The sequence below is a fragment of the Hippocampus comes genome, unplaced genomic scaffold, assembly GCF_001891065.2.
Source record: "Hippocampus comes isolate QL1 unplaced genomic scaffold, H_comes_QL1_v1.1 scaffold261, whole genome shotgun sequence".
Taxonomy (NCBI): domain Eukaryota; kingdom Metazoa; phylum Chordata; class Actinopteri; order Syngnathiformes; family Syngnathidae; genus Hippocampus; species Hippocampus comes.
In genome coordinates, this window is record NW_017805824.1 from 5,493,290 (window position 1) to 5,503,193 (window position 9,904).

Genomic DNA, 9,904 nt, shown 5'->3' on the forward strand with positions numbered 1-9,904 from the left:
TTTTTTTTTTAATGTGGGTCAAATATGGCTCATGAAAGATGTGTCTTAGTTGAGGTTGAATTAAGGCTGATATCAGGAACCTGTTCTGGCCCAGCGTCGGGCCGGAGTAGGGTCGGATATGGTTATACAATGCGGCTCAGATCCGGGCCGAATGCGGCCCGGATCATGGATGCCAGACCCGGGCCACTGCAGGACCGTCATTCATTGCGGTATGTGGGCCGAGTGTCGTGCCGTGTCCGCGCCGGAGCCGGGCCAGACCAATTTTGCTGACTGGGCAGCCTGCCATGCATGTTTTTGGAATGTGGGAGGAAACCGGAGTTAGCAAAATACTCCTGTAGCTCTTTGTACACATTTCCTAAGATTTAATAATCACCGTTGATGATGGTTATGATGCAGTTTACTAAAGATGTTGAGTTTTTGTTATTTTGGTCAATAATAATTGATTGTGAACTGCTCCAAGTGTTGCATACAGCACAGTTGTGTGTTGTTACAATGCATTTTGGGATTAATATTTTAAAAAACACATTCAGTTGATTACTGTAGTTTGCCGCTTCCTTAGTGTAATGATGTTCCCATACCAAAGGGGACAGTAATGCACCAGAACGGCTCGACTCCGTCCTTTCTGCAGGAAATAGAAAGTAGGCCACTCAGGAAATGCAGGAAGCGAGACGGCGAAATGAAGTCCGTAATATTGCCATGGACATTGCGTCAACTGTACATTTAGGTCGTGTACCGATTAAACATAACCGACTCTTCGTGTCGCTAAAGCTTCACCTGCTAGCTCAGCCCGCTCGCTGCTCACAAAGAGACGCGGAAGTTAGCCTCATATACCCAAGCGGAGATCCAGTGTGTGCCTCCCGTGTTGGGATTGATTGAGTGATTACTGTCAGTCTGTTTGGAAAGAATGATAGCGGAGTACGAGGAGGAAATTTGTCGATCAAGAGAAGAAAACGAGCGGCAACGTCAATTACTGGACGCTCTTTTAAAGCATCAAGATGAAAAGCACAGAGCAGGTTTGTTCATCTCGTTCTCTCACAGTTGTTTTAATTTTCAACCCTTCTGGGTCCAGGGATTTCTTACAAGAGAGATTTCGCCCTCCCTCACTCAGAAAAGAAAAGACCTCCTAATAACCATAGCGCCAATTATCGTATGACAGATTTTTAATCCACGTGCAGCACTTTGTATGCAGCAAGGGTTGTTGTGAAGTGCTTTATAAATTAAGTTGAGTCGAATTGAGTAGTCATGCATGGCTACAATGTGTCCACAAATGCCATGGAGATGAAAAGCTGACGAAATGTTATGAAAACAAAACAACTTTTTGGGAGAAAAAAGTGGTGACGTTTGTGCAAATACATGTTTAATCAGAATACGATGTCAGTTTTTTGGCTCTCAAAATAATTGCAATAATATTGTCGTATCTTTTAAAAAAGTGCATACTAACTCATTACGCTTCACGATCATAATATTTTAACTCGTCATAGCAGAATTTGATTTTTCCAAACCACATGCATTGTCTTCAGAGTCCCCTTACATTAAAGAAGAAGAACACGAACACAGCATCGGTCAGGAAGAAGAGCAGTTTCGAGAGCTGGAGGACGGTGATGTCACCAAGCAGCCCTTTAACTGTGTCATTGTGAAGAGTGAAGATGACGACGGGGATGGAGACCACTGTGGAGGATCACAAGCAGACAACTTCTTAACTCCACTATCAAACAGTGACAACACGTCACCCTCTCCTGACACGGATGATGACGAACACTGTAAAGGTGATGCGACAAGTCACAGTGACTGCAAGGGTTTGGCATGCCTTCAATGTGACAAAACGTTTAGCAACAATGCAAATCTGAGAAGACACATGATGATTCACACGGGAGAAAAACCTTTCATGTGTTCAGTTTGTGGGAAAAGATTCTCTCAGAAGACTTCGATGATAACACACACAAGAACACACACTGGAGAAAAACCTTTTTCCTGCTCGGTGTGCCACAAATGCTTTAGTGACTATTCCACTTTGACGAAACACATGAGAACACACACGGGTGAGAAACCCTTTTCATGCTCAATCTGCGGTAAAACATTTTCTCAGAAGGCAACTATGAGAACGCACACGAGAACACACACTGGCGAAAAAGCATTTTTCTGCACCTTTTGCAATACAAGTTTTAATGTTCGTTCAACATTGGTCCAACACATGAGAACCCACACTGGTGAGAAACCCTTTACCTGCTCAGTGTGCACCAAAAGTTTTGGTCATCCTGCAGCGCTGGCGAGGCACATGAGAACACATACTGGGGAGAAAGTGTTCAATTGCAGTGTGTGTGATCAAAGGTTCTCGTACAAGTACCAAGTGAACAAACACAAGTGTGTTGGCAGAGAACAGCAGTAGTGAAGGAAGCTGCAGAACTTTAAATAAAGTGAATATTGACTTTCACTTGTAGCAAACACTGTTTATGACCAATTCAAATGAGATGCACTGCTGGATTTGCGGTGTACAGTATTTGTAACTTATTATGGCACCTTTCAGGGAACCTATGGATGCTACTCATTCGTGCTTAAAATATCAGTCCATGATTATTGTCAAATGAACAGTTTGAATAAAACATTATCAAACATATCCAGTCTTCATATTTTAATTAAGGGCAATATTTGTGTCTTCTTAGACAACAGAAACACATGCTTCAGTATTTTAAACAAACTAGAATTGCCCTCATTCATACACTCTTAAAGAACACACTGTGGTGCAAAAGCAGCAAACATACTCACAAAAGTACAGACTGAAATAATGAAAAGGTATCTTTACTGTTATTTATATGCGATACCCATTTTGGTAACTTGGCAACAGAATGCTTGATTAACTAATGTGCTCTGCAATCAGCTGGCGACCCACCTCTTGCTCAAAGACAGCTGGGATAGGCTCCAGCACACCTGCGACCAGAGTGCAGATAAGTGGGATGGAAAATGAATGAATGAATAGCTAATACAGTGATGCTCAAAGTGTAGTTCATGGGTTCCCTGCAGGGATATGTGAAAGAATCATTGAAATGTTGGAATTGCATGATGGCAAACAGTAGTGGCTTAATTTTATTCATCCAGCCATCGATTATTCAAATCCTTTTGTCCTCACGAAGGTTGCAGGCGTGCTGGGTCCTAACTCAGTAGACTTCGGGCATCGGCGTGGTATTTTCCACTGTTTGCCAGTCAATCACAGGGCACACAAAGACAAACAACCGTTCACACCCACAGTAACACCAAGGGAAAATTTAGAGTGTGCCATTAACCCAGCCACGCATATTTTTGGAATGTGGGACAAAACCGTAGCACTCAGAAAGAATAAATTGCTGGCACAGGGAAAACATGCAAACTCCCACACAGGAAGGCAGGAGAGCAGATTTGAACCCTGGAACAATGCACTGTGAGGCGGACGTGCTCACCAGTCTACCACAACGCCGCCCTTCTTAACTTTTTTTTTTTTTTTTTTTTTTCAGTAATGTACCAGACTGCATTTGTAAGTACAATACATTTGCATTTAATCATTTAGAAATATTGGTTCCCAAACATTTCCTCGGTAATTGTTTAAATGTTACATTTATATGCAGTAAATACTCGCATTAATAATATCGTTATTTCAGTACAATTTCAGTAAAGCGTAGTGTTCATGTTTAACCTATACATAGTGTTACATAGGGGAGCAAAAAAATTAATATACTTTTTAGGAATAAAACCATTACCTGAAAACCTTCTAAAGTACGGGGTAGTGTTCATGTAACCTATACATAGTGTTACATAGTGGAGCAAAAAAATTAATATACTTTTTAGGAATAAAAAAATTACCTGAAAACCTTCTAAAGTACGGGGTTGTGTTTGTGTCCGTGAGAGGCTAAAGAGTGTAATGACACCGCCTCACCAGGGGAGGTAGTAATATATTCGACTCAAACAACTGCGTCTTGTCTGCCGGAAGTAAATCCAAAGCAAAGTTAGCAAGATGTTGTTTAGCGTTTGGCGTGTAGTCCTGGTTGCATTGAATAATGTTGTGTGCTGATTACTCGACACGCATCGGCAATTTTGATTCATTTTTTCAGCAAGTGACCGGAGTGCCCTTTTCTTTTGGATAAACTCGTCACGGTGGACTTCGAAGTTTCTATTGCTTGCTAAGCTCGTTAGCTGCTAACAAAGAGACATCAAGTGAGTGTAACGTTTGAAAATGTCTGTAAACAGTGTGAAAGAAGAGTACGAAGAGGACCTTTCTCGAACAAAGGAGGAGAACGAATGTCAACGACTGGACGCTATATTGAAGACACGTCAAGTTGTGCTACACAGAGCAGGTTAGTTCAGTGTTTATCAACCATTATTAATCGAAGACACATATTTCACATAGGGAAAAAAATTGACGGCACACTAACACCCAGTGTGTCGTATTGTGGCCCCAGACACACTAGACTAAACTTTTCCAAAGTGAAGATGCACCCATTTTATGCCAAACGCACGGGCACCTGGCAACCAAAATAGGGCCCTCAGAATGAATAGCAAATGTGGGCGTTCCGTCAGTACCTAGGGAAGGTCCGTCAGTCCGTCACTGATGGACCCCAGTTTTCCTAGCGAACGATGAATGACAAACTTTTATACATGGAAGCACTTTGTCCACCGAATCGTCAGTAACCCCTGTGGTGGGAAGTGTGTCAGTAGATAAGTCCAATTTATTTATATAACCCTTAATTGCAGAAAAGTGTCAAAGGCTTCACATTATACAAATGTTAAAGACATCCGCTGATGTTGAGTGAAAACAAAAACAAAACAAAAACATCAGGGGGAAAAAATGACAAACCTTGTCAAGGGGCCGTAGCGTGCATCCTTCATACATGCATTAGAGTCAAAACTACCCATTACAAAGAGACCCATCTTTGTTTGACGACAAATTTTTCACATTTACTCTCGGTTATGTGTGTTGATTTTGGAGCCAAAATATTAACATGACTTGACCATGTATGATTGTCTTCTTGTGTCCAGGAGACGACAGCAAAGAGTGTCTTCATCCAGAACAGCAGGAATGGAACTTCAGGGTGGAGCAGCATGGGCCAGAGCCCCCAAAGGTGAAAGAGGAAGAGCAAAAGGACCCTCTCATGAAAGATGAAGAAGAGCCACCGCCTTCACCTAATAAAGAGGACGAGGAGGAAGAGCACCTCACCATTAAAGAGGAAGAAGAGGAGGATGATATTACCACATTTCCATGGACTCGTGTCATTGTGAAAAGTGAAGATGAAGAGGACCAAGGTCAGTGGTCAATGCTTCATCCCAGTGAAAGTGAGGAGAACAGAAGGGAGGAGCCTCCAAGCAGCAGTTCAAGTCAATACGTGACAAGGGAAGGTGATGGAGACCACTGTGGACGATCACAAGCAGACAGCCTTTTCGCTCCACTATCAGAGAGTGACGACATAATTTCACACACTTATGACACCGATGATGACAAACACGCTAAAGGGAAACCTTTTGCTTGTTCAGTCTGCCACACACGTTTTAGTGTTCATTCGCGTTTTGTTCAACATATGAGAAAGCATACGGGGGAAAAGCCCTTTTCTTGCTCAGTTTGTGGTCAAATATTCTCTCAAAGAGGTGCGGTGACAAGACACACAAGAACACACTCTGGGGAGAAACCTTTTTCTTGTTCAGTCTGTGGTAAAGGATTTACTCAAAAGGAACATTTGGTAACACACACCAGAACGCACACAGGAGAGAAACCTTTTTCCTGCTCAGTGTGTGGTAAAAGTTTCTCTATAAAGGGAAATTTGATAACGCACACAAGAATACACACTGGCGAGAAATCTTTTGTATGCTCAGTCTGTGACTTAAGTTTTGTTGATCGTTCATCATTGGTTCAACACATAAGAACACATACTGGGGAGAAACCTTTTTCCTGTACAGTCTGTGGTAAAAAATTCACTCAGAAGGGACAGTTGAACACACACTCAAGAACACATACGGGAGAAAAACCTTTTGCCTGCGCAGTCTGCAACTTAGGTTTTGGTGATCGTTCCACGTTGGTTCTACACATGAGAACGCACACTGGGGAGAAACCTTTTTCCTGCTCAGTTTGTAATAAAAGATTTGCCCAGAGGGCACATTTAAGAACACACACTAGGACACACACTGGAGAGAAACCTTTTGCGTGCTCCGTCTGCAGCACAAGTTTCGCTGATCGGTCTTCATTAGTTCAACACACGAGAATACACACTGGTGAGAAAGTGTTCAGTTGCAGTGTGTGTGATCAAAGGTTCTCTTACAAGTATCAAATGAAAAAACACCAGTGTCCCGGGGAGAAGAGCAACAGTACATGAAGCTGCAGAATTTGTCTTATGAAGAAACTAAAAAGCTGAGAAAGTTTGAGTGGTCACTTGGAAAAACAATTTATAAATGATCCTCGATGAAACTAGTCTTCAAAGTCTACTACGATACGATACAGTAATTGTCAGAACATTACATGATTTGCTTGATAATTGATTTTGTTGATTACATGACAAGTTTCTGATTTAGTAGAATCATCTTTATTCTCCACAGAAGGAATTTGTAGCATTGGTAACACTTTAGATAGCAGCACAACACTAACTGACTGTTGCACATCATCAGATAATAATTGCCTGTATTTGTATTAAGATTTGGTGAAACAGCATGTGGTCCATCTCTCAATGGCATTCTTGAACACATTTTCTGTAACTAAACAGATTCTGTATTGATCAAGGATCTCCTGTAATTGCTCTTCTGCTGATGAGACTGTGTATTGCACCCTGCAAGCTGCTCTGTCCACCCTCTGCTCTTCCACGGAATTAAATGACAGAAAGATCACTCCTCAAATCAAGACCACTCCTCCTGTTTATTTTGCCAAGATATAGGCATACTAAACAAGACAACACATATTTTGGGGGGGCGTACGGTGTGACTTGCACATGTCAGTGTGAAGGCAATGCAAGGCGTAAGTCATACCAAAAAAGATTATGCATATTAACAACCCATTAGGCGTCAGTTGTTCAATAAAATATTCAGTTTTGACATCGCTATTTGAAAAGGTAGTCGCTTGAAAACGGTTGGTGATAAAGCTATATTTTAAGTGTTGCTTGGTGCAATTTTGTTATGCTGACGCATACATAGTTTTAAAATGTTTTGAGCATGACTATGCTTTTAGGGTGCAACGTTTCCATCTCGATTGGAACATCGCTGCCTGTAAGACCTTGTCTCATATGGCTAACTTTTATAACAAAGCTGCGTTCACCTTGCAGGGCGTGATGCCCAATTCGTATTTTTTGTAAAATCCGATTTTTTTTATGTACTCGTTCACATTACAAAACAAACACGACTTCTCATGTGAAACGAGGGCGCCCTTTGACGTGCCACGCATGCGCACAAAGCACGACGTCGATCCAGGGACGCTGCATGTTTTTTACGGAAGTAAATATGGTCCAGCTTGTAGGGGTCCCCTCTTTTTATTATTTTATATCAACAGAGGAGTGCTGTGGGAGGAAGTAGAAATATTTGGGGGAAAGACGTTTTTCGATCTTTTTATATCATGGAGACGTCTACTAATGATGACGTAACGCAAATGTCTCCTAAATATACCGTCAGTTAATTGCCGCATGTAATAAATAAATCCTTTGTTTGACATCACATACATATCCGATGTATATCTACATACGAAAGAGGCCCAGGTCAGAATAGAAAAAAAATATTAATTGTACTGTTCTACACGACATGAAAAAACATACGGTTTGCAACAGATGTTCCGGATTAGCCGAGGACTCCAGGTTTAAAGATGTCAGCTCCGTCATACGTGATCACCGCTCTTGTGTAAAATTTATGACCGCGAATATATGTCGCGGCAGGAGTAAATGCTCGCTTTTTTTCTGATGCACCTCACGGCGCCATCTTGTGTCCTCTTTTTCCGTCATAGCTGCAAACGAAGACGTGGATAATAAACAGAGCTCCGTTTTGAGCGTAAAAGTGCTGGGTTTATCGTTTGAAAATGTGTAAAGTAGAAATACTGAGAGCATTGCTGAATCAGCGCCTAAATGCAGCTGTCGAGGAGGTAGTTGGAGTTTTTGCAAGGACGATAGCAGAGTACGAGGAGGAACTTTGTCGAACAAGAGAGGAGAACGAGCGACAACGTCAACTGTTGGACGCTGTTGTCAACAAGCAAAACGTGTTACACGTAACAGGTGTGTTTATTAACTTCATATCTTAATAACGCTATTCATTGAACGTTCCGACACGATTCTTACTTTGGGCGGTTTTCTTTTGCCCTTGTTCAATCGGAAAAGCAAGGAAAGCTTTCGATACCATGCATCGTAATCGATTCCTTAATCAATTTGAACGCTCTGACACAAGGATCATATTGAATTACCTCAGAATTTATTGAACCAAAAGGCAGCATCTTGTGAAGCGAGGTGAGTTTAACTCGAAATATTTGGGCGTTGTGTTTGGTGTACCCAGGGACTGCGGTCACGCCAGCCTCCACTAATTCCAACTAAGTGACAGTTTCAATGGGAGTGGATGTTTGTATCTCACTGTGCCCTGTGATTGACTGGCGACCTGTCCTGGGTGTAGTCTGCTTTTTGCCTGATGTCACCCAGGATATGCTGTGACCTTGAACAGTATAGATGTTGTAGTAAATGAAACAAAAACAATGGATTGTACAATTAATGTTAATGAACTGCTTTGTCTGTAAGCTAAAGCAGTTACCATTCCAGATGGCAGAAATTCACAAATTCAGTTTGCGAATGCCGTTAAATAACAATGAATTAAACAAACTTGAATGACTTTTCCAAACCATCTGTGTTTGGCTTCTCATGCCCTGCAGACATCAGTGAAGAAAATCTTCATTCTGAGCAGCAGGAGTGGAGCTCCTGGGTGGGCCAGCAAGAGCGAGAACATCTCAACATTAAAAAGGAAGAGAAGGAGGAGGATATCATCAAGTTGCCATTGATATATGTCCCTTTGACGAGTGAGGTTGAAGCCAAAGGTGAGAACAGAGTGCAGGAGTCTCCGAGCAGCAGCTCAAGTCACCACTTGAAAACGGAAGTTGATGGAGACCACCGTGGAGGATCCCAGGCAGAAAGTTGGCTACCTCCACTCTCAAATCGTGGCGACATGTCTGACATTGGTCATGAACATTCTCAAGGTGGTACCACATATCACATTGACAACCAAGTTTTGGCATGTCCTCAGTGTGACAAATCTTCTTTCAAAAGACACATGAGAACTCACAGTGATAATGACTGGACATGTCATGAATATGACACCAATTTCCCTAACCAGACTGATTTGAAAGGACACATGAGAAGTCATACTGGAGAGAAGCCATTGTCCTGCACAGTGTGTTTTAAAGAATTTGAGTACAGAGGAACTTTGACAGCGCACATGAGAACACACACCGGTGAGAGGCCATTTGCGTGTGCAGTATGTGGTCAGCGATTCTCAGTACGATCAAATATGGTGAAGCACATGTTAATACATACTGGGGAGAAACCTTTTGCCTGCTCGGTGTGCGGTCTCAGAGTAAATCAAAAGGCTAGTTTAATAACCCACATGAGAACGCACACTGGGGAGAAACCATTTTCCTGCTCAAGTTGCAGGAAATGTTTTTCCGATCGCTCCTCACAAATTCGACACATGAGAATGCACACGGGTGAGAAATTGTTCAGTTGCAGCGTGTGTGATCAAAGATTTTCTCGTAAGTACAAGCTGAACCAGCACAAGTGTGCTGGGAGGAAGTAAAGTTGAAAGAGACTGACATTTTTAACATTGCTGCACAAAATGTGTGATTCTGCCATCGTGTGTGTGTGTGTGTGTGTGTGTGTGTGTGTGTGTGTGTGTGTGTGTGTGTGTGTGTGTGTGTGTGTGTGTGTGTGTGTGAGGTGCAGTT

At 42.1% G+C, this 9,904-nt stretch overlaps 2 protein-coding genes across 5 annotated transcripts; both read left to right on the forward strand.

The window, feature by feature from the left end:
- The first annotated feature begins 578 nt into the window (after positions 1-578).
- On the forward strand, positions 579-6,847 carry LOC109525793 (zinc finger protein OZF-like). Of its 4 annotated transcripts, none has more exons than XM_019886569.1 (3): positions 579-1,013; positions 1,521-1,796; positions 3,875-4,202. In XM_019886569.1, exons 1-3 carry the CDS (start codon positions 905-907, stop codon positions 3,976-3,978), a joined length of 489 nt encoding a protein of 162 aa, XP_019742128.1. In that variant the 5' UTR covers positions 579-904; the 3' UTR covers positions 3,979-4,202. The 4 variants fall into 4 exon arrangements, with proteins under 4 accessions (XP_019742128.1, XP_019742125.1, XP_019742126.1 ...); XM_019886566.1 differs by lacking the exon at positions 3,875-4,202 and adding an exon at positions 5,005-6,847 and having other exon boundaries at positions 601-1,013; XM_019886567.1 differs by lacking the exon at positions 3,875-4,202 and adding an exon at positions 5,005-6,847 and having other exon boundaries at positions 901-1,013; positions 1,640-1,796.
- Positions 6,848-7,398: 551 nt separating this feature from the next.
- Positions 7,399-9,862, forward strand: LOC109525805 (oocyte zinc finger protein XlCOF6.1-like). Its single transcript, XM_019886586.1, has 2 exons — positions 7,399-8,198; positions 8,840-9,862. The coding sequence occupies exons 1-2, from the start codon at positions 8,006-8,008 to the stop codon at positions 9,754-9,756; spliced, it is 1,110 nt and encodes a 369-aa protein (XP_019742145.1). The 5' UTR covers positions 7,399-8,005; the 3' UTR covers positions 9,757-9,862.
- Positions 9,863-9,904: the final 42 nt, after the last annotated feature.